Source organism: Anser cygnoides, chromosome 1 (genome assembly GCF_040182565.1).
Source record: "Anser cygnoides isolate HZ-2024a breed goose chromosome 1, Taihu_goose_T2T_genome, whole genome shotgun sequence".
Classification (NCBI taxonomy): domain Eukaryota; kingdom Metazoa; phylum Chordata; class Aves; order Anseriformes; family Anatidae; genus Anser; species Anser cygnoides.
Genome location: NC_089873.1, coordinates 108623424 through 108649074, shown reverse-complemented (window position 1 = coordinate 108649074; position 25651 = coordinate 108623424). Strand labels below are relative to the sequence as shown.

Genomic DNA, 25651 nt, shown 5'->3' with positions numbered 1-25651 from the left:
GTATCCATGACTTTTGGGATGGTTCAAATAAAAGAAATTAATAAAATATGTTCAATGCAGTAAAGCTGAATAACTATGAAAAATTAGTGTTTTTTAACAGGAAATAACAAAACACTGAAAAATATAGTGAACTGAATTACTACGCAATATAATCTGAAACTCGAGTCTTGTAGTGATTGTCAGTGTTTTTGAATTATTAAAAAAAATAATAAAGCTTCTGTATATTTATATACTCTGACATTACGAAATGCAATGAATTCTATTTATGCAGTATAATGGATTTTTTTTAAATAGTAAGCAATTACTTTTATAGGAAAACAATACTAAACAGACATGACAACTATATTAACGAATTAATATTAATTAGTTTTTTTAGAAGCTGATGTGTTCTAAAATTGAGGCTATGATAATCAAGGAAAGTGAGATGATCTTTAATGTTCCTTCCAACCCGAGCCATTGTGTAATTCTATGATTCTACTTCTTACCATTCACAATAACAATTATGTCCCGGAAGTCAATTTCTCCTCTGGCTTCCACTCTTCCTTCACATCGGTATACTCCTTCATCACTTTTGTTGATGTTAAGAATTTGGAGATTATTGTTTGCTAATACTGCAAATCGATCTAGAAAGGCATGTAAAAGATTAAGTGGTATTAGCAAATCTAGACAACTACAGGAACACTAATTTAAATGGGAAAATGAGAAATTTAAATTTCTCTAAACATACAGAATGCTCATGACAAAGCATTTCTCAATTTAAAAGTAAAATGTTGGCTGAGAAATTAGCTTTTCATCCACCCCAAAATACATTGCCATTTCTTAAAATTCAATCAGGATTTTCAATCCATAACTTCTTACTTACATTTGATGACTCTTCAAAGAAAGTAAAGTTTATAAATTATTAAAAAATTAGTGGAATATTCATGAACACTTATATAAAACAACAAAATTAAAAAAATAGAAAAAAGATAAATTCAATACGTAAGAAAATGTATCTTTCCTCTGTATCTTGATTAGCCAATGTTCTCATGTCCGTTTTATGGCACTATAATTTCTCAACTTACTTGCTCTCCTTCCCACCCTGTTCCTTGGCTCATCTCCTATAACTCAGTCCACGGTCCATCTTGCTATAGTCTAACACTTCATAGAATAAAGTCTAACACTTCATTCTTCAATGCAAGAAACCATTTAACCTTCTACAAAGTCCAGTATAAATTGCAATTTATTTGCAATTTAATTGCAACACATTTCTTGAGTAGCTTAACCCCATTGTAAAACCAGATTCTGAACAAGCATTTATACATTTTCCTGCATACATAGCAGCAAAATTATAATCTGCAAGAGTAAACTGTTCTAAATCTAACTTTTCTTTCCTTTCAGTCTGAACTAATGTATTGAGTTTATGTGGCAAGGTGTTGGCAGCTGGGGGTTTCAGGGCTCCTCTGAGACAATGCAGGGGTTGCCCCATGCCAGACACAAATGGCTCCAATGGCCCCACTGCAGGGCACCAAGATGGCGGCGCCTCAGAAGTCTGGGTAAGGAAGGGGAAAATACTGCATGGCAGCGAAGAGCGAGGGGATAAACAAAAAGATATTTGAAAATTAGCCCTGCAGACACCAAGGTGAGAGAAGCATGCAGTGGAGCTTCTCCAGTTGCTGGATCAAATATTAAGGGGTATATGCATGGCAAGTGGGATTTCATATGTCCTTTTTCATACCTCATAACAAGAAATGGAAGAATTGTCTCCTGTCAGGTATGATGAACCTGGGCTATGGTTTGCAAATTTTACTGTGTTTCTAGGGTATGTGCCAGGCTATGACTCACAATATCTAACAAAAAGGTTACGCACAACTGTTCATTCTAAGACTGGAACACAACTACTAAAGATCTCTTGAAGAAAAAAATCAAAACTTCTGGTGAAATTTGCACATCAGTTTACACAAGTACATTTAGCATTTCTACACTGGCTATGTAGAGCAATGGAACCACTTATACTACTATAAGTAGAACTCTGTGCAAACTATTGACTTTGAGCGGGAACCTTAAAGCACCTCTTTCATTCTTAGAGACTGCACTACACTGCAGTAGGAAAACCAAATTGCCAAAGCCTACCCCATATGATTCTGTGGGTCAATATAGCTCATTTGAATTCTGTCTCTTGTGGTCTTATTCTAAAAGAGAAAATTCCACTGTGGCACTGGAATAGAAGGTGGTACCAGTTTAATGTTTTCTAGCGCAGTGATCCTACATGGCTTTTTTAGGCCAGGAAAAATTTGCAGTACCCTATACTGTAACTAGAAGGATTTATTTTTTAAAAAATGTAAATTCTAATAGTTTTCCAGAATATTTTATCATTTTAAACTGTTGTGGTCTTGAAGAGAATCATTCTACATACTAAAAATACCTACGGAGGGAAAAAAAACTAAAAGCGCTACAGAACTGCGAACGTAAAACAGTAAGATACATCAAAGCATACAGAAAACATGAAGGATGCATCCACCCCAATATTTTCTATCCAATGATATGCAATATAAAATTTTCTATAGACATTATATTTACATACCACACCTATACTATGGTTATAGAAAACTGTTTTTAATAATCTGATAGTGGAATTCTGACATTTATGATTTGAGCAGTGACAGGATAAAGGACACATTTACATAGATCGCAAATAATTTATATGTACATTTAGAAAGATTAGCATCTAGCATATTTATATTAACAAGGGCAGCTAACCTCCTTCTAATGTTAACACTAACAGTAAACTAATACACATTCCACATTCCTGTATATACAATTTCTATATTTTCTTTAAGCATTACAAAATGGCATTTGATGTCCTTTGAAGCACTAGCATTGTGCAAAACCAGACCTAGTCACTTACAACTCCAGGTAAGATCTGATCAATGAAAACAATCCCATTCTCTTACATAGCTGAGCCCCACACGATGGAATTATGAGTCATGACAATTCAACTCTTAGAAAGAAAAATAAAGATATCCTTAGAATATTTCCAGAAAATTATACCTTACATTTTGCTCCATTAAACCTTAAACATACATAGTAAGATCAGAATAACTTTTGGAAGTCATTGTTCTCATAGTCTTTTATTTTTTTCTTTTTTGTTTTTAAACCAAAGAATGATGGGCAGCTATTCCCAGTTTCTAACTCACATTTTTCTTTGCAGAATTCAAATAGACTATAGATCTTAGGATGAGTTAGCAATGGAGCAGATAAGGTGGGAACGTGCAGAAACCAATTCAGAATGGTGAGACTATTTTCAGTCATCTATAGGCCTCCTACACAGGAAAAATCTTTAAATTTTCACTTCTGATTCTGTGAACTAGCCTTCTGGGAGCAGTCAGTCTTCTGTTCAAATGGAACATAAAAATACAGACAGTAGTAACTGTCAAGATTTGCAAAACCAAAGTAATCAAAAGTCTGTACTGCAAAAATCATACTAATTGTAGCACGCAATAGAAGTATGATCAAGATGTAGGAGAAATTTCACAAAATCGTAGGAATTATATTATTTCATGTCTTCCTTTCATGTCTGGTGCTAGAATGTTTAAAATAGAGGCTGCTTTCTAATATCCCTAAAATAAACTGTGGAATATACAATCCAGTTTGAATATGAAATTTTTCAGTACTTTAGCTTACTATGAAATAAAAATATATATATATATTTTTTTTTTTCAGTAGGCACCATTTGTAATATGGTAAAAAAAAAAGTTGATGTTACTTAAATTATGTAAAGAGGTTACAGGTACTGATCCTTCATCGGAAATTGTGAAGCTGGAAATGTAATATGGAACTGTCTTTTCAATTCACTAGGCATGGAGAAATTTTCTTAACTGCAAGACTTCAGGAATACTCTTTTTCCACCTTCGTTATAAAATAATATAGACATTGCCAAAGCTCAAAGTACATGATGTCCTATTTATGATTTCAACCTCTCTTCCAGGAATGACAGGGAACTCATTTGGATACTGGTCTAGATCGAAACATAAGGAAAATACTCTGCTATTTAAATTAAAATTGGTTTCTGTCATTCTACTTCTTCACATTGAAGCACTGCACAAAAAAAAAAGGTTGAAGAGACAATTTCACACATTGAATTTAAAAACTCTAAGTTTTCAAAATGTATGATTTTGAAAAAGAAAGGAAATGTTTTATTTCCTTTCTTATTCCTACAGCAGACAGATTGATTAGAAAAGCAAATAAAATGGTAATAATAACAAAACTTTAAGAGAGATCTTTGGGACAATTTTACTTTTTTGAGCTCTGAGCTGTGTCCTTGAGAACTAGTTTCTGTTAAATTGCCAAATCTTGCTTTGTTTTCTTATTTTTCAAAATCTTCTAAGTCTCACCTACATTCACTGTTTATTTAGATCAAAATGTCAACTCTTTTTCTAAGGGTATAAGTTTATTAGTCTTAGTCTTTGTACCTAGAAGACAGAAGGGATAAGACAGACATGTTAAATGAGAAGAATTTTGATCAAAACTTTCTTTCATAGTAGACAGGAGTGCAAGACTGAGTCCAGAAACATAAAACAAGCTAACAAGCTTTTTTGTTTTCTTTCTTTTCTCCAGCAATTGTCTCACAGTTGTTTATATGTTTTCATAAAACAAATATAACTTTTATTGGATGCCATACTGGGTTGTCATTCATAATTTAGGTATATTACATTCGTTTTCATTTTGAAAAAAATAGTATTTAATTTTTAAAGAATGAGACTTTTAAGTGCATACACTACAACCTTGAGTTTTAGTACATACAGAGATCAAGACAGATGAGAAGGTGGATAAAATGGTTCATCAACATTAATTTCATTTCCAGAAAATGCAGATTGTCTTCTTTTCCATAAAGACAAAAACAACTTTAATGACACAGCGTAGAGAAATGCTGTCATTGCTTCTGAGGTGGCAAAGCACGTGAATTTATGTGCCTAATTAACTGCCTCTACAAATTTATGAACTTGTATGTAGATCCATTTTCACCTAATTTTATCAGTCTAGCTGTTAGGAATCTAGCCAAAATATATATACCCCTAACCTATACCCCTTGTTGCTTGTAACTTAAAGGTAGCTTACGCTTCTACAAGTGAATGCTTACAATAGTGCAACAAGCCTACCCACCTAGAAGACGCAGCTAATGTACAAGTATACCAAAGTTTATGCAGTGTTTGCTCGGTAAATTGTACACTCTGAGGAAGTATCATAGCTTTGCTAGCACAAAGAAGTTCATCTGTGTACACGCATGACAGCCCAGGAAGAGTTCCAAACAATCTTTTGGACATCTGGGCCTTCATGTTATATCTAGACAAAATTGCTGATTGGAAAAAAATGATATATGAAGGAAACTATTGCATATGGATTCTCTACAGAACACAGCAACTGGTTAAATCCTACTGATAACAATGGACTAACTAAAATCCACCCTCCATCATGACGTGATTAATCTTCTTTTACAACAACAATTTAATATTAATTAGAATGTATAACTTAAAGAGTTACCAAAATACTAACTGTCAGCAAGAGTTGTGACTTCCTCATTCCGATACAACCAGCTGACAATGGGAGCAGGTGAACTAGTAACACGGCAAACAACTTCTGCATCTTCTCCCTGCCTAAACTCTTGTGGAGAGATTATGTCTCGAAAAGTGAGCTTTTCTGAAAAGGAAGAAAACCAAATACAGTTATCATCTTCCAGTTCACTTAGCATTGAAATTAAATGTGATATCAAATGAGATAAAGCTGTCTATTAAGCTTCTCTTTATGCGTAATACAGAATTATTTCCATAATATAGTTTTCTCAGATAAGACTCAATTGTCCTCGACACAGAACTTTCACTCTGTCTCTAGGAATGATTATACAGCCATTTGGCATTATGAAAACCTTTGTTTTATTTATATAAATGAAGCATGTTTCATAAATATATTTTTTATTATTGTTGATTTTTCAGAGCCCAGTTTTGAAACTCTAGTTTTGTAGAAGTCTATACATTCAGGTTGATAATACTTTTTACTCTCTTCTGTGCTTTATTCTTCATGATCTTATTATTGAATGAGAACTTCAGGTTTTCATTCCATCAAAATATCCATTGAAATCATTTGGAAAAGTCTTATTTAAAGGTGGAAATTAAGCCTCACTGATTGGGAAAGCTATCAGCTGAGCAAAACATAAAAACTTAAAAGCCCATGGGAAACTATATGGAAAAACTTTCTAAAATTATCATAAGAATTTGTAGGTTTTTTGAGGAAGTAGCAAGATTTTTTTAGGCCTGACAGAATTTTTTATTATTTCTGCTTCAAATAATCAAAGTTGATATTTAATTTTATTATTGGGTTGAATAAGTTCAATAATCAGTTCAACAATAAGTTCTAATAATTCTGTTGCTCGAATTCAGGGAAAGAACTTCAAGATGGCGTTAAACCATGTCCTCATACAAGATCTAAAGCAGAAACCAATTGCCAAAAATTTCTGCAAGAATTTATTGCACATAGAAGAAACAAACTGACATGTTCTCTATGATCAAACATTGCCAATTCCATTCATCTATTCAAGAGGATGCTTTGGAGTCAGAGAATGCACCTCCACCTCTGCCTTTTTGTATTTATATGAGTGCAGGCTCAAATAATCCATATGGTTCCCACAGCAGAGGGAGCATGCTTTTGTTATATTCGCATCTTGCATACTTTCATAAAGTATTTATGTAAAATGTTTGAAGTATTTGATCATAATTACATCAGAAGAAAAATTCTGACAAACATAAATGATTACTGTACTGGACGCTAGTAATACAGCATATCCTGCTTTTTCCATACAATACATCACAAATACAAATAATGAAATTTTCACGTGTCGGTTCCCATAGGCCTTTACATTTCTTGTGTGGGTCTTTGGGCTTTGTCTAACCTCGGAATTATTAAAATTACCACATGCAAACACTTCAAAAGATTTCAACTATGCTCAGCAGTCTGCTAATGGAGTGACTGGCAGCTTTAAGCATAAAGATGAATTCCACAAAACTTGCAATCCTTTGAACTGTCAGCTTTCAAGCCATCATGTAATTGCTTGTAACTGCGATCATCATTCTAATGGTTGTTTTATCAATAGCTTTTTTTTTTAAATTGTATGCCTTTTGTTATCTGAGTTATCTGTACCTTTCAGAAGCAGTGCTTTATGATTCCACTCTGTATTTTCTGTCTCATAGCAATTCCTTAACACTCAGTACAACCACAAACATATTTTTTTATGAATATTAAAGCACTATTCTCCAATGAAATCAGAGAAGAATAGCTGAAAGGATGCTGGCATACGTCTTGTGCTTTCACCCACAAAAACCTTACCAAATTTTCACAGTGTATTTATTTAATACATTGCTTTTAGGCATTTTTAATTGATCTATAGAATATAGTATACTGCAAAGGTACTTAACTATATTGAAAAACAGCAAACAAACAAACTCTCAGAGAATCTCTAGCCACAGAAGAATGTATTTACTTTTCAAATATACTCTTCAATTAGTTGTTAGCAATTGAAATGCTTTTTTAGTTGCTTACCATATTAAGCTTCAATGCTTTATGGCAAGATTCCACCACAAGACCAAAAATATGAGAAGACTGACATAAAAGTAACTAATTCAATCTAAACTTTGCTTTTTAATGGCATGCATTGCATTTCTTACACTTTTATTTACATATTTGATATGTTTTATATGTATTTGTACTTAAAATTAGGTTGATAAAATACATCTTTTCTCTTTTCCATTAGGGGCATACAGTGCACCCCTCTGAGATGATATTTTAAGATACAAAGGAGAAGTAACCTACAATATTACAAAGTTTAGTTCATAGTATCTGTGAACTAAACTACAGGAGATGTAATTGTTTGGAATATACAGTTCAGAGCCTGGGATGGCATTCTGATAGGCTTTACTTTCTCAATAGCAGTGGCTTTCAAAACATGTTCTTTCCTTTGTTATTTGATATTATTTTACTTACGATAAATTTCCAAAACAACAGTAGCTTCTTGAGTTTGTCCTTTAGCGTCTGTTGCTTGGCACCGATATATACCAGCATCTTCTATATCTGCATTATAAATGGTTAGACGTGATCGAACACCTTCTTTCTGAACAACCACTCTTTGACTAGAAACAATCTTCTCTCCTTGTGGATTGTACCAATCTATGGTGTCAGGCTCACCAATGGCTACAAACAAAAATAAAAATAACAACATTAGAAGTTCAAATAGACATTATGCAATGCATACGCCTACCCAATGTACAACCATCTATGACATGTCTCTGACAACTATGCAATGTCAGAGAATTGCTGAATTGTGAAAAGGAGTTGTGAGAAATTCTGCAGAAAGCTAAGCAAGGTAAAACTGCAGGCAAATGTGTGACTGTAGGGACAGGATAATTAGTAGCTCAAGAATTCAAGAGGAAGAAAATGAACATAGAAATCTATAAAATCTTAAAGGAAAGACACAGGCTGTCCAGCAGTCTCTTTGGCTTGTCATTGTAATCAGGCTGTGTGTCACTGTCAATCTAAGATGGCAAATCAGGAACATCAAAGATTAATTTCAGGCAGCTGCAAAAACAAACTCTTCCCATCCTGACTTAATTTTGCCCCTCCAGAAAAGACTCTTCAGGTATCTCATTAGGGCAGAGAGGGTGCTAGAGCTTAGCCTAGTAGATTATTAAATCCTTAGTTTAGACAAGTAAAAATATTTTGACTAAATAAGCATCCTAGTAGATATAAATTATCTATACCAATATAAACAAATTTCAAACTGAGTGAGTGAGATGGTTTGTTTGCAATCTGAAATCAATAGTCTCTACAAGATCTTCTATTTATCACAATTCTCACAAGTCAATATGAATATACAAAACAATGCACATTTAAGTTAATATTGTGAATCAATAAATTCACTTTCAAATCATGCAGAACATAGATAATCTAACAACAAAAAAAAATAATGTGAATACATACCTGTGCACGTGAAGAATTTGGATTCACCCACACTGAGCTCTACTTTGCTAAGTGAAATTGTAACTTGAAGTAGAGCTGAAAAATATAAAGCATGTTGTAAACCCATTGTAACACATTGCCATTTATAAGTTTAAAGTATATATTTTTATATTTTGTATTTCCTCATTCTACAACATATACTACATAAACTGTATGTCAAATCTCAGCATTTTATCTTCTAAACTACAGTATATATAGATGTGGTGAAAACAATCAAAATAAAGAAAAAATGTTACATGAAGAATAACAGCTTCACATCATAAAACTGAGGAAAAAGAAAAATAATAATAAAACAGGAAATAAATTCAAACAAACATAGAACTAAAACTCAATGAGAAGAACGTGACTGGGAACACTCAGCACGGACTGACCAAGAGTAAATCATGCCTGAGTATAGGATAAAATGATTAGTTTTGTGGATGAGAGAGGAACAGTGGATGGTGATTACCCTGACTTTACCAAGGCTTTTGACATTGCCTCCCACAATATTCTTGCATTTACGTGTATTGGAAATAAGCAGCAAGGTCTGGATAGCAAAGGATGGCTGCAAAGGTGATATCTGTGGGAGTAGGTCAGGGGCTGCACTGTGCAGGACACAGTCAGTTCCAGATAGCTTCACAGTAGACATATCACAGGACACAGCTAAGCCAGTCAAGAGTTTTTGGCATCTCTTTGAAAATGTATTTAAGAAAGGGCAGAGACAAGACAGAAGAAGAAAAGGAAGGCCAAAGCAGTAGGAGGTAATCCACAGGAGAGCTGGAAACACTCTTGAAGTGTCTCTTGAAGTGGCCCAAGCATAAGCCCATACTAGAGCAGGTACACCCCCAAAGGGACTGTGGCCTGTGGATAACCCACAACAGAGCAGAAGAAATGAGTTAGGCAGAAAGAGAAGTGGAAGAAAAGTATGAGGAAGAAGGAACACCAGAAAGAAACCTCCTGCGCCACCTATCACCTCACTGAAGGGGCTGAGTTTAACCTGTGTCTATGGTGGTAAGAAGGGGAGTAGAGACTAGGAACAGAGAAAGAGAGGTGTCTGGAGCTTGGGAAAGCAAGGATGCCATTTTTTTTCCCTAAGTGTTTAAATACTTGCCTTCTTTGTTCCCCAGTACCTGAATAAGTAATTAAATGTTATGTTAATTATGTAAATTAAGTTAAATTTCCCATCTGGAGATTGTTTTGCCCACAACAGTAACCAGTGAGTGATTTCCCTGTCTTTACCTTGACCCATGAGTTTTCTCACTCCCATTTTTCACCTTTGTCTGGGGATGGGGGTGAGGGAGCAAGTGGCTGTATGGGTGCGCGTCTGCCAGCCGAGGCCAACCCCCCACAAGTTAGGGCATTACAGTCTGGACGTACAGACAACTAGGTTGGTAAAAATCTAGTTGGATAGCTGGGCTTAGAGGACAGTGGAGGTCATACTCTACCTGGAGGCCAGTAACAAGTGGGGTCCCATGGGATTCTGTCCTGGAATCTGTCCTAATTAATACCTTTATCGATAATCTGGATGAGGTCATTGACCTAGAGACTGGAAGAATGCATCAACAGGAACATCATGATATTCGGCAAGGATAATTGCTAAATTCTGCATCTGGGAAGGAATAACCAGTTGGGAATCATGCAAACTGAGGACAGGTGTGGTAGACAAGAGTGCCCAAGCAGCAGCAAGAAGTCAACAGCCTCCTAGGCTAATTAAAAGGATCATGACCAGTAGTAGATCAAGGAGATCAATTCCCACCTCTGCTTAGCACTCCCTAGGACATATGCAGAATACTACATCCAGACAACCCCCATCCCAACCTCAGAACAAGAAATATATTGACAGACTTCACTGGAGTGAAGTTAGGGGAAGGCCAACAAAGTGGGCAGGCATAGCTGGGAACTAGGTGAATGAGGAGAGGCTGGTGGATCTGGGCTTTTTCAAGCTGAAGAAGAGACTGCTACAGGAGGACTAAAGAGCCATCTACTCTTATCCATGGGAAAATGAAGATGGAGCCAGGGTCTTCACAGTGTTGTATGGCAGACGGATGAAAGACAGCTGACAAGTTGAAACAAAATAGGCTCAGGCTGGGTATGAGGAAAAACTTTTTCATGATGCAGTGGAGTAGGTTGCCCAGAAAGATTATGCAATATCTATTCTTGCAGCTTTCAAGAGCTCAACAGATAAAGCCTTGAACAATCTGGTCTTTGACCCTGGTTTGAGCAGGAGATTGGACTAGAGACCTACTGAAGTGCCTTCCAACCTGAATTATCCTATGGTCCTACAAATAACTTACCCAACACAGACAGTATTATGGGTGATTTTTTTTTTTTTAGATGAAAAATAACTACACAGTCTTCAGTAATAATAATTCAAACCTTGTTATTATCCTAAGTATCTGTAACTCTTCAACATTCAAAATCTTACAAAATTGGAAAGTACACGTTCATGAACCAAAGACATGAATGAAAAGGGTCATGTTAATTTCAAGCTCTAATCAAGACAGAAAAAGGTAACCAGAAAAAAAAAAAGTTTAGAGAAGAAAACTTACTGTCTAAATCTTTGGTCAGTATTATAAATAGTAAAAAACTATGATGCATCTGAGGTTAAAAAAAGTACTGTTTCAAGAATCTGGGATTTAGAGTATTGAAATAAGTAATTATGGTCTATTCTGTGGTGGCTGAATTATGGTGGAAATATTTTCCTTTTCTGAAAACCACAAGATAAACTACTGTGAACATTAATGACTTTAGTGTATATTGAATATCCTGAGCTCACTAGATTCCTTTTCTGTAATTGGCACAAAAGTCCATTAGAACAAACTTCTCTGGAGGTATGGAGTATTACAATCCAAATCATTGATTCAGTATGCCAAATTTTCCCTGTGAATACGTTACAACTTAAAACCTGCTAGAAAAACAATGATTCTGTTCTGTTGATACTAAAAATTAAAGAAAAGATGAGCACAGAAGAAACACTGTCTAAGTAGTGTTGCATACATATTAATGTGGCAATTACTACAATTAAGAGAAAAGTATCATGAAACTGATTTGCTGTTAAGTGATGTACTTGCATATAATCAGCTTAGATAAGCAAGAACTAGGCCAGATTTGAACATGTCAAAAACAGAAACAAAAAAGGCAAAGAAAACTGTAATATCAGATGTTAAACTATGTAAACACATAGATGAAGTAAAAAGTGTCAGGTAGAATATAAGAAACTGGGATAAGAGGTAAAAAGAAAAGTTAGAAAATATTTTTCCTTCATTAATCAGATATATATCTGAGACTGCAAGAAAGTTTTGGCAAAGGGCTGAACTCGGTTTAAAATTCTTCGCATAAGTGCAATTACAAACTCTGTGAAGACATGCTAGCTACCTCTCTGAAACCCAAAGAAAACCATGGTTTCTACATATGGTACTTTAATATTTACAAAATAGAAAAATGTAAGACCATCTGTCCAATTTTTTCAGACTCATCCTTTTACTAGCTCTGCTTCGTGTAAATATAAAAATATTGCTTTATGCAAACTGGAATGAAAAACATTGCCCAAGTGATTAAACTAGCAATCTGCTTATTAGGTAGGCAGGCAAATAGTCCAGTCCTTGGCTAGGAGAAGGCTCACTCATCAGTTAATTTGAGTAAGACATGCAGTTAAAAGTAAAATATTGCAGAGACAACATATCCAGAAAGTTTTACATTACTTCCAAATGTACTTCAAAAACTACATAGATGCATTAGGTTATTATAAGCTCTGATGAAGATGGTATGTAATGTACGTACTATTCAAGTTACTGTGTACACTAGCAGCTAATGAATTAATATAAAAAGGGGGTATTTTGTACCAGACTGGTTTGAAGGTCTTTGAATACACAAGCGAAGCCTTTTTTTATCAGGTCAGTGAAGCTGTTCCAAGAATTCAAGTCAGAAGAGGCTGTGTCTAGCTATATTAAAACAAGCTCAGAAATGAATAGTAGCTTCTGGCTAAATCTGACAAAACACTGCCTCTTTCCATGTTTCCTAGGATATTACTGAACTCGCAGGAAAAAAAAAAAAAAGGCAATGAAAGGCAATGTATTACTAGAAGATCCCTTCAGGTGGTGAAGCATACTACTATACTACTACTATAGTATCTGCTGTTCTGGGAAAAAGTGAAGTCACTCAGGGCTTCACTTAGTCTTCAGTACACGTGCAATTTTATAGCAAAATAAAGCACTGTTACATTAGGTGATACAAGCAATCTCTTCCCTTTTGTTCATATTCACTATAAAAGAATTATTATCTATGCTAAGAGGAGCCTGTCAAATTATTTCTTAATGGGTTTAAAAATCACTTAGGAAGATAAGTAAGAATAGTAACAACAGGTCCATTTGTTCTGTTAAATACGGAGATGGATGACTATTCATAAGACATAATATTTAGCAGACTCTTTAATTTCAGACCCATTTGCACTAGTATATTTCACATTGCAGAACCACCATCACAAACCTGTCATAGCTCTGTCTACACTGATGAATACCTAATACAACAGAAGTGAGCTGTCATCAGAGAACGCAGAAAAAGTGTCGATCCCATATGTACTGCTATTGCCACTTACTAATACATTAAAACATAAAATTTACATTATAGACATGTATATTTAAAGCACATGTATATAATATATAACATACTAGAAAGGAAAATGAAGTGGTATTTGAATAAAACCTAAAAAATGATGAGTAGAGCTGTGCTCCAATTAGTAAATCCATCCTTGGACTTCCTGATAATTCCAGTTCTTAAAACCCAAAACTTCTACAAAACCTGAAAAGCTTCCTTGTCAGTCACTTTGTTAAAGTATGACAGGAGACAAACAGGAACAAAAAGAAAAACAAACAAATATATAAAATCTAACAAAGAAAAAATCAAACAAAAACAAATGAAAGAACCATCACATATTCTGCCCCAGTTTCCGCTAAGTACATTTACTACAACATAGTTGAACAGTTTTATGATATGAACACTTTTTAGAATTTACTTTAGAAGAATGAGATGGCAACTTTCCTGTGGAGGGGTCTTTCTAAATCTGTTGGGCTGCAGACCCACTGAAAGGTAGAAGCAGTAAAAAGGAAAGGACACATCCATGAAAACAAAACACGGCATTGCTTGGGGTCCAGGTGAAACCAAGGAGAGGAGTGATGGCTACAGCAGCTAATTCAGATGGCTTTGGCAGTGGCTTCTTAGAGAATACAGATGACTGCAAGGTGCAGCTGAGAGAATGACTGTAAAGTTTAATTCTGTTTAGCATGAGTTCTCTGACGATAATTATAACTTACTACGCTGGTATGCTTTAACTTCAAGAAGTAAGCAAACTCACGTGATATGTTTTTGCTTTCAGTAAATGATTACAGTATTATTTAATATTGAATACACTTGTAAGACGTCTTCCTTATTCTGGAGCATGAAGAAATTATGAAGTTTTAATTGGCGTCCAATTCTTCCCCAGAATAACCATTCACCCCGTTAATCTTATTTCCCTTTCTTATACAGGCTTCTGAAAACATTCTTCTTAAATGTTCTGGATCAACAAAAAGGGTGCTTTTTTTTTTTTTTTTCATTTGCTTTGTTTTGTTTCGTTTTAAATACTTTACCCCTGTGGGGACCCTGAGCCTAATTGAGGAAATAGAAATTTTTAAATGTAAACTAAACTTGTTAAGTATTAACAGTTCAAGGGCATTTTGCATTTAGGACAAATGCACTTTTAAGTTCTTCTTCTTCTCCCTCTCTCTCTCTCTCTCTTTTTTTTTTTTTTTTTTTTTTTTTTAAGTGAATCAGTTAACTTATTTCAAGTAATAATTTAGCAAAGTCAGAACTATAAAAATGTTATACGATTTACAGAGTAACAGTTTGGTAAGAGAAAGTCCAATTCAAGCTGTTTCTATGAGTAATCAAACAATTAGGAACCACACACCTCTGCCCTAAAGAATTCCACTAAAACAAGAGCTCAAAATAGAGCTGTTAAACTGCACTTCAAAGACCAAATAGCCCAAACAGAAATAATCTTCAGAGATATCTTAAGTCATCTAAGATGCTATATTTTTCTATAAACAATAAAGATGACTCCAGCTCTCTACATCTCTGAAGAAGGAAGGACATGCAGTCAGATGTCATGCAAAAGATGACCATTAATTAAAGTTAATAGTCATTAAAATTATCATAATTAAACAACAAACCTACATTAAAATGATAGAAAAAATGGGGTTTCATCACACTGTCACAACTTGCTTGTAAAGTCTGTAAGGCTTGTGGTGCTTTAAGCATCCAACGTATTTGTAATCCTTTGGGAGTAACTAATGCTCAGGAGATTGGGTGGGGCAGGGCCACAGTGAAAATCTAATCCAAATAGCCTACTCAAACTTAATTTACTCAACATATTATTATTTAAAGATATTACTGGATTTCTCCCCCCCCTCTCTTTTAGCAGGTAAATTAACTACATAAAGTTTTCTATTCAGACACAATTTTAACATCTTATAAGCGCTAAAACATCATATTCTTTATATATACATATTTTAAATTTATGATTACAGATATACTAATTGGCCTAATGATAACCTGTCTTTCATTCTGTCTTCAGTGGTCTTGAATGCTTCCTGGAATTTCTTTTGTAGAAATGCCTGAAAGTCAAGCTGCATCTACAACTCCAGTAAACAAAAATGTGATCTCCATGGAGGCTGGCTAGTTTTCAGTTTTACGATGGTCGGAATACCACTAAATGATTAAGCATCACTTCTCTAGAGTATGACAGTACTAAGAGATATTAGTTACGTTTTTAATTGCTTGACATCAAGTGTCACGATTAATTAGGTAGTTCAGAATAACTGAACTTTCCATTTCATCACATTAACATTAATTTGGATTTGTCAGTAGGAAATGAAATCCTGATATAAAGTCCTAACATTTTATTTGAATTATTATGGATTCCTAGTTGAATTTCTGTCTTGTAGAACACAGAGTGTTTTATTTTTAGGTACACAAAACAGTCTTTGTGTCATCCTGAATTCATTTTCTACATCTGCTAAAGTGTCATTCTCCCAGATGAGAAGAGCTAGAAGTCACATGAAGTTCAAACTGCCTTCTGGGGCATAACAGATGTTATAGGGGTGAAATGCATGATGCAAGAGAATCAACACGATCCAGTTCTGTGCAACAAGGTCACAACTACTGAAGGATATTCAGAAAAGGAATTATGAGAACCCCCTGTTGAATATTCTTTTCCAAGACACTTGCAGCAGAATCAGTAAAACAGATGAGCTATTAATACCTGAGCAGAAAGAGTATACAACTGTAAAATAGGACATTCCTTAAACAAAGTTTGCTTGTTACAACTTTATTCACAGAATTTATCTCAACCAGAAATCACTCACTACTGCTACCCCGAACTCTGGCAAAGTGTAGTTTAAAGTAAAGACATAAATATGAACGCTGTGAGTTTTACTGGGATATATGCTGTCTGGAATCACACATCAAGATCTCTGTAGGTATTTAGGAATGCTGGAAGTTAGATTCTGTAACAACTTTCCAGGTAGGCAGATATTGGGAGCTTGGCTCCCTCAAAATTTAAGAGAAGAGATACTGATTTAAATATGGACTTAGAAGACCAACCTTATTCAGATATTTTAAAGACACTTTAATAAATATTTAATCAATATTTTAATCAATATTTTTTAATATTTTTAAATATTTTATAATTAATATTTTATAATCATGGCTCAGAAGCTTATCACAGAAAATCAAGATTAAAAGGCATCCAAATGGGAAAAAACAAACAAACAAACAAAAAAACCAAAACTAACTTTAGTCACTTACAGTACATTTCAGGCAAGAAAGATTTTCTGTAAATAAAAGGCATGAACTTTGGAGGCATTTTCTCCAGGCATGATGATACAGACATTTATTTCTATTTAAGTTATTCAAGCTAAATTTGGTAGATCTCATCTGTTCAGTAGAAAATCTTCTTATGTTCAATAGAAAGAACAGGGAAGTTTAAAATACACTGTTTGACAGAGTATTAAGGATATTTTAACTGTAGAGAAACATAATGAGGAGTCTTTATCGTATGTAGATCTTGTACATAAATAAGTAATACAGATACGTGGAAGGAACACATCAAAGGATGATTACACTCATCAAAACTAAAACCCACCTTAACGAAATCTTGTCAATCAGAAAATGTTTCTATTTGGTAAGAATAAACGCAAAGAAAAACTAGTTTAAAAGCTTATGAGTTTTAAAGAAACATGCTTCTCAAACTCAAAATGCTGTAGTCAGTCAAGACGGGATCTTCTAAAACCCAGATGTACTTCAGTAAAGTTAAATATGAAGAATTAGGGCCTTTATGTTCAAAGTGACAATTTGTCAGTAACAGGAATCTAAAATGCAATTAAAAACCATAACATTTTCAAAACTTAAATTATGGAAAAACAGAGTGATGACAAGCATCCTACAAAACATTAAAAAAATGCTGTCCTCAAGGAAGAGAAAACCCTGATGATACAGCTAGGAGTATTTTGTTGCATTTTAATAAATAACCTCCTCTCTCCTCCTGTTATGTAATGTAGGCATGGGCTTTCACAAGAAGCAGTTCATAAACTGTTTATGGGATCAGTAGGGATCATATAGATACAGTATCTGTATCACAGATATGCAGCAATTTGAAGGCATCTCTCATCTATGGGGAGAGGCTGGGAGAGCTGGATTCATGTGGGAGCAGAAAAGTCTTGGGGACATCTTATCCATGTGTATAAACGCCTGACGAAGGGCTAAAGAAGAGGGAGCCAGGCTTTTCTCAGTGATACCCAGTGACAGGACCATGGATACTGGGCACAAACTGAAATATAGGAAATTTTGTTCAAACTTAAGAAAACACTTCTCTAAAGTGAGGGTGGTTGAACACCGGCATAGGTTTCCCAGAGATTTTGTGGGGTCTCCATAGACTGGACTGGACACAGCCCTGGGCAACCTGCTCTGGCTGACCCTGCTCTGGGCAGGCGCTCTGACCAGGCAATCTCCAGAGGTGCCCTCCTGTCTCAGCTGGTCTGTGTGAGTCTATGTGATCTTTGTAACACAAAAATCTACTTTGCTTCCTTCCTGCTCCAGTGGACAGTCTTTTATTATAGAACAGTACAGATTAAAACAAAATGAAACCCTAGGGTTACGTTCATCTCAAACCACGAACTTTATTTAATAGCCCAAAATCTGGAAATGTGGCTGAAAAGAAGCCCTCAGAGTAGAGAAGTGCCTCATATTTTCTCATTAAATTTACCTTCAGTTTTACTGAGTTATGAACTTTCAAAAACTGCATTTCTGTGGGGCTGCTTGGTAGTCAGCATGAATTTGGTAACATGCCAAGACAGTGGCTGAACATGGACACTCCAGTTGAAGACTGTATTCATACTGTCTTCAAAACAGCAGCAGAAAACATGATACTGGGGACCAAGGGTTAGAGAAAACGTCAAGCTGAATCACTGACAAAATTCTTTCTACAAAATCAGCTCATAGCCCAAAGCAGTCCTTCAAATTGCAGAGGGGCACTGGGTTGAATCAGAATTCTTTCTAAGTACTTGGCCTTTATAATCTAAATCCAAACAAAACGTTTCTCAAACTTCAGGCTAAAAGATGCATGCAATAATCCTGTTGAATGCCAAACACATTACCCCTTCCAATGATTTTTCAGTCAATTCAACATTATCAATCTAGCAAAAAGGCGAAAAGAAAAGAAAAAAATACTGGAAGCATCTTTCTGTGTCAACTGGCACAGCATCAGAAAGGTTCTTCTGAGTCTGGCTGTACCTGCAAGATCATTTCAAAATTATATCTGAAAGTTTAGACATTTTAAGATACCAGTTAATCAGTCAATGCTCATTATCATTCTAAATAGGTGGTAGAAAAGTTTTGTTATCATAGTTGTGAAGAATGGATTCTTCTTACCATGTCTTGTAGTAGGAGTTTGCCCATTCTTAAACACCACATAACCCATCCCCCCCCCCCTCCCCCAATGTCTACTTCAAGCACATTTTGCAAAGGAGTCATACAAGGTTTGTTTCTAATAGCCTCCTTTCCTTTCCTTCTCTTGTATTTTGTGAAGTCTATATTATGAGATTTCTCTAAAAAGTAAAATATAGTTACTAAAAGACAGTGCTGTAATTAAAGATGAGACAAGAAATCAGATCACCTAATTATGGAATCAATACTGACAGATTTAAAAACAACCGTCTTTGCAACGAAAGGCACAATCAATCCCTTCTCATCTTTCAACAGAAAAATGCTGAAGTTGGCCTTAGAGTTCAAAGATATTAGGTGAGATTAACAAATAAGTAGGTGACCAGATAGAGCGACCACTGCAATTGCATACACCATGCTTTTTGGCAATGCTTTCTAGAAACACAGCAGTCTCTATGAAGCATATAAGAAGAGGATAAATATATTAAACCAGAACAATATGTAAACTAAAATCAACAATGGTATGAGCAGTATTTAGTTAACTACATCTTTAATAAAACAGACTGTGGGTAATCAATGTGTCTGTAGCTGAACAGGAGTATATTAATTCTAACTCCAAGAACCTCAAAACAACCTACTGCATTGGCTTTTCTTATGGATTTGTCTTCTTTTCTTGTGAAAGGCAACGCAATCCAAAAATCCCTGTTTCCAAGAAAATTACTTATTTAGTAAAAATGTTTCATGTCTCAAAAAGCAGTTATGGTCTCTGTCACATGCTTTCCTTGAGTATATGCAGTCCATTCCCATTTTGTGGAACTGCAGAATGAAATCAGAGAATCAACTTCCAACTACAGCAAAAACACATTTTTAATTGTAAGAGTTTAAGAAGAGACGATGAAAATGTGACCCAAGGATGTCTGTCTGACATCTCAAGAAAATGAATTAGTCGCTCAGAAATATATGAATTGCCCCATTCAGCTGATTTTTGCAATCTGTTGCCCTGTTCAGAAGAGATGTAATCAGGGCATGGGGAAATGGCCACAGGGACTGTCTGCAGCCAGGCATATACAACTTGATTTACAGAGTATTTACATAATCTTATTCAGAAACATATTGATACATAATTATTTGTATAAATTTTTATACATTTTATCTTTCATTGAAACCTTTTTAAAATAACAGTCTCTCAATGGTACACAAACCTAGAATTACTGTTACTTGTATTTTTTTCCTATAATAATCCTATTTGTAAACAATGAATAAGTCAGTTCCAAGTTTGAGATTATTATACTCACTATTGAAAACCCACAGAAAGAAAAAACACGTCTTAAATTACTTGAACAATGTTAAAAGATGTCAGATGACAGCTTTTAAGTTGATGATTTTTCTACTTACTAATCAAATTAAAATATTCAATATTCAATAATAATCATAATCGAGAAGCTGTGGCTGCCCCATTCCTGGAGGTGCTCAAGGCCAGGTTGGATGGGGCTTTGAGCAACCTGGTCTAATGGGAGGTGTCCCTGCTCATGGCCGGGGGATTGGAACTGGTCTTTAGGGTCCCTTCCAACCCTAGCCATTCTATGACTATGAAAAATATTCTTTCATCACAAAGTCTTATCTTGATTGGTTAAATCCTGCCTAAACACAAAATTAGATCTAATAAATGTCTATCCAAAAAGGACTTAGAAGTTATTGCTACAGAAATGTGACTGTTGTAGATATTGCACCTGTTCTGTGCAGAAGTAGAACATATTTGTCTCTGGCTGTTAGCATCACAGTCCTTTGCAAAGACAATATAATTTTACACACGGAAGCTCCACAGTAGTGATTTCTCCCAATCCTACTTTAACAAACAACTTATAGTTACAAAATGTGTATTTAATTTATTTGAGAACTTTTCTTGCTGCCCCAGTATCTCAAGTACTATATTAAAAGGGCATGTATATTAAAGTATATCAAAGAAAGGATAACCTATGTAAAAGAATTACCTTACAAATGAACTTTTGTTCTTCATAAAACGGGTCATCTAAATAAAATGTGGGATGGTTTAACTGAACTGTGAAATATGATGTTTTCTTAATCTATGTCCAAAATAATGAGATAAAATCATAGATTAATTTAGATTTGAAGGGACCTCTCTAGGTTGTCTTATCCAATCTCTTGCTCAAAGCAAGTCTTAACTCTGAACTTGTATTAGCTTGGAGTTGGTCCCTGTTTGTAAATAGGTCCTCAGATTAGCTGGACCTTGGTCAAACAAGAATTGTCAGATGTTATTTCAAAAATATGTGTATGAGCTCAGTTTCACAGGAAAGAACCCAGTCTACTTGCTTCGAGATCATTCCACAACGTGTCAAAACATCATGGGGTGAATGGATATCTGGGAAACATGCTTCTAGAGCATACTGAGGAGTCAAACTAAAATGCTAATGTCAATGCACTGTAAAGTTATAAATCAGGATTTTTCAAACTATTTTTCATCATCATAAATGGGTTTTGTTTCAAATATATTCACTAAAGCAGTTTACCAGAAAAGAGGGAAATATTTCCGAAGTTTTGATACTTCGGTGAAAATGACCTGAAACTATAAAATTTAAATATTAAGAACAGGCAAAGAGCTGACATTTTTACCACCAGGCATTGGAAGCATTATTGACAAAGAAAATCCACATAAAATTTAGTTATTCTACCTGAAAAGAATGACTGCCTATTAAGGTATTAATAAAAAACTTAAATTATTGCTGTTAATACAGTTAAAGAATTCTCTTTGACTTATGGAAAAATATTAGAACAGCCTGATGAGCCCCATCTGGATTATAAAAACAGTCTCAGGCATAAATATTCTTTCTGTTTCGAAAAATTAGAAGTTCAAGGAAATGCTTATAAATAAATGACACTGCCAGAGATCATAAGAAATCAGACTGGCTTTTCAAGCTCTTTCTTTTAACCCTTAAGCTTTTTGATCTTTGAGTGCTATTATATGGGTACTAGCAAGTTCCCATCTTTAATTATCTTGATTTAGGAAACTAATTTTCCCTCAAAGGATTGCTTTGAAGTCTTTCTAATTGAAAACCAACAGGGCTGCAATTAATAAGGAATTAGCCAGACAAATTAATAAGCAAACAACCTATTGCACCAGACAATCATAAGATTTTTTAAAAAATCTATTTTTCATGAAATTAAAAACATATTCATTGAGGCTGCTGTAACTCCGATTAAATCTTTACTAGTCAAATTATAACTAGTTTAAAGATTACTAATATTTTCTGTAAGTAAGCACAAAACTCTGAATTTCAGACTAAAAAACACTAAACAGGTCAGAGATCTAACTACCTAGTACTGCAGTTTTTAGGATAGTAAATTTTAACTGATTTTTTTCATTCCATGTGCTGGTAATTAGTTGTCTAAAGGTGTATTTGTAACTTTCATTTTTAACATCCCCTGCAAGATCCATCCTCTGTAACAGCACCTTCACTACCATCTAAGCCCTTAAAATGTCTGGCTTCCTCAAAAACTACTGAAAATTAATTACATTATTTAATTACACTTTTCCAAAAAAGATTTCCAGTTGTTCAGTTGATGCCAGGTTCCTTCACTGAGCCTTTCTTTCTTCTGCTATTGTGAGTATTATATTGTTCACTTTCTCATTTTCTCCTGCTTTTACAGAATTCTACTATCAATCTTTTCTCTAACTAAAATACAATGCTCAGCCAGGCTTATGGAAGAAATCTCCTCTATCTTCCTACTCCCATTCCCAATAATGTTAGTTTCTCAGATTTTTTTTTTTTAATGTTAATACCAAAACCAATCAATTATAATATTCTATGTAAAGTATCTAGATGGAAATATTACCTATGAAATACCATTCTATGAAATGCACAAAATTGACTTGTCTGGTGTTTTGTTGTTTTTGTTTGTTTGTTTCCATAAAAGAAACACCTTAGAAAACAAATAAATTAGTTCAATGAATCACATGATGATGATATAGATGATGATATTTGCATGACACATGTATAACATACTGTGGACTCTCTATATAGATTTTTTTATTCCAGCACTGATTTCTAAACTGCTTCCTCTATACCCAGTCACTCATGTAAGTATTTCCAAATATACCTCTCCCCTGCCCCTCCAGTCTACCCTACTTTCTCTCAGTAAAAGAAAAGTGACACCACAAAGCAAGACCATCGATTTCAGTGTCTCTGATAGTCTATGCAGGACTAAAGCAATTATGAAACTAGTTTCGGGTTACGTGTTTCAACTGTTTCCACAGGAAGAGAAACTGATGACTTTGATTCAAGCCATAACAGAACTTATCTAAATGACATATTCTTTCAGTCAGTCCCACTTCCTCATCAGATGATTCTGATTCTATTTTTCTTTTCCTTAATTAAAACTGGAATGAGACAATATAAGAGAACTTCATAGGACTCTCTATAACATCCAAAATTATGGTGGTAAAGACTCATTGATGGAAAACACAAAAGAGCTAAAAGGTCACGTTTGTGACAAATCATAGGCTTTGGTTCATTCTTTTACAGAAAGCAAATCAGTCCACCCGTCACATCCCAATACTGAACAATATACTTGCCTGTAAACATACATTTACCTCTGCAAGAAGAAAAATGAGGCTTAAATACCAAGCAGAAATTAATATATAAAAACAAGCATGTTTTTAGAGAGTGTGTGAATTACATGATGAGAAGTGCTGTAATTCATTAAGCTAAGTCGCTCCGTTAATAGCACACCTATGAAAGTAGCTTCCTGAAGACATGTTTCCCAGACATCCCTTCCATCTTCTTCCACTTCGTTCTGTATGACCTCCCACATGAAAATAATTTTCACCTCCAGCACCTAAACCTCTAACCCAACGCTTCCTCATGAACATTAGCCAAAAGCCATTCCTTAGAAAGCCAAATATCCTGATTTCCAAGAAGCCCAGGAGCATAACTGCATCTTCAAGGCCTCTATGCTTCTGTCAGTTTTGGCTGAGACTGGCTATTGAAAGGGAGATGATGGAAAGAATAATTGTGTAAGCTTCATTTTCTAGGTGCACAATTTCTTACAGTTAAATTGTATCAGTTTGCCCAGCCACTTACAATGTAAATACATAATGGTGGCAAAGAAACCCAAAATATAACTAATGTGATGATCCATTCAATAACCAATATTTGACCTTGGATTACCAAATTGCCAAACTCCCTGTGAAATAACTGAATTGTCTCTTGGTATGTGCTAAGTGGGATACCATTCTGAGCCTTGTTTTGCAAGCTTCCCTTTTCCAAGGCTTATTTGAGCTCAGTGAATGCACTCCCATCCTTACAGCCTCTGGCCCAGTCGATGTGGTTGTATTTGCTACTGCTGGGGCAGGGTCGAGGCTGTGCCAGGCCCTGGGGGGTGGCTGGGCTGCCGTGGGCCTGTGCAGGGCTGAGCTGGGTTTCCCTGGCGCCCCGTGGCCCAGTGCCCATTGCCCAGCCTGGCTGAGCTTCAGCTCTGTGAGGGTCCGGTGGGAAGGGGCCGACAGCCCCAGGCTGTCCCTGCGGGGCACACAGCCCCGGAGGCATGGGGGGCTGTGAACCACCTTGCTAGGAAGCCTGTTCCAGTGTTAGACCACCCTCATGGTAAAGAAATTTTCTGTAATGTTCAGTCTGAACCTCCCCTGGCACACCTTTGTGCTGCTCCCTTGCATCTCGTCATTGGTTACTGGGAAGCAGAGACCAGCACCTCCCTCTCCACTTCCCCCACTCAGCGAGGCACAGAGAGTCATGAGGTTGCCTCTCAGATGTCTCTTCTCCAGACCGGACAGCCCAAGTGCTCTCAGCCTCTCCTCACAGGACCCACATCTCCCCTCCTTGAGTACTGAATTTGTCAGTCTTAGGACCCAGAGAGATAACAGAAGACTGAGCAAAGTAATAAAAAGCAATAACACCTGAAAGTTTTTCATACAACAGTTCTGATTTTTTATTAGTTATGACTACCAAACAGTTAAACTTTACCAGGACTAATAATTAACCCTTAGTGCCATATATATGAAGTTCTCCCTTTTGCCTATAACAAGGTTTTGAGTGTTAACCTGCAAGGGCAGTTGAGCTTGGACTGTTTACTTTTAAAGATGGCACCTCTACCTCAAAGCTATGGGACAACTTGTTGTGGAGAGCTCTCAATGTCTCTCCTGAAGATGTCGCTTTGCATAAATTATTGAACGGACACTGAACAGAACGGGAACCTGGCTACCTGGCTGTAGTCTCTTCTGCATGAGTATCTTGACACGCTGCAGAGCCATTCTCACCTTCAGGCTGAAATCTGCAAGCAGCATTTGTAGCCATTATCTCCAGATATATGATTATTTTGGTCAGATGTGACAGCCCTTTACAGCACCAGAAAAATGTACCGTTTTGTTTTTTCACTCCTAATGTTTTAGTTCATAAAAGCGGGAAAATATAACAAAGGGATTTTTAACAATTCCACATTAACATCAGTCAGTCCTAGCACACCAGTAACTCTCTTTTTGAGAGGAAAATACTGGTGCATCAGAAAGCTCCATAATTATTCCCTTGTGGAATGCAAATAGTAATAAATTTGTCATATGCTTCTGTAAGTGTTCAACCTTTCCATGCTGCAGAAATTTGAAAGTCCTTCTTTCACTGATATAATT

General features: G+C 35.5%; 1 protein-coding gene across 4 annotated transcripts in view; it reads right to left on the bottom strand.

The window, feature by feature from the left end:
- Positions 1-25651, bottom strand: part of NCAM2 (neural cell adhesion molecule 2) — a 284484-nt gene that overhangs the window by 123096 nt on the left and 135737 nt on the right. Inside the window, exons 1-5 of one of the 4 annotated variants that reach the window (XM_048045802.2) lie at positions 10019-10118; positions 9004-9078; positions 8011-8217; positions 5533-5676; positions 486-623 (exon numbers count right to left, since the gene is read on the bottom strand). In XM_048045802.2, coding sequence (XP_047901759.2) covers positions 486-623; positions 5533-5676; positions 8011-8217; positions 9004-9078; positions 10019-10103 — 649 coding nt within the window. In that variant the 5' untranslated portion in view covers positions 10104-10118. Of the gene's footprint in view, positions 1-485; positions 624-5532; positions 5677-8010; positions 8218-9003; positions 9079-9501; positions 9978-10018; positions 10119-25651 lie in introns of those variants that run through there. The other 3 variants (XM_013182720.3, XM_013182717.3, XM_048045803.2) reach the window with 3 other exon arrangements.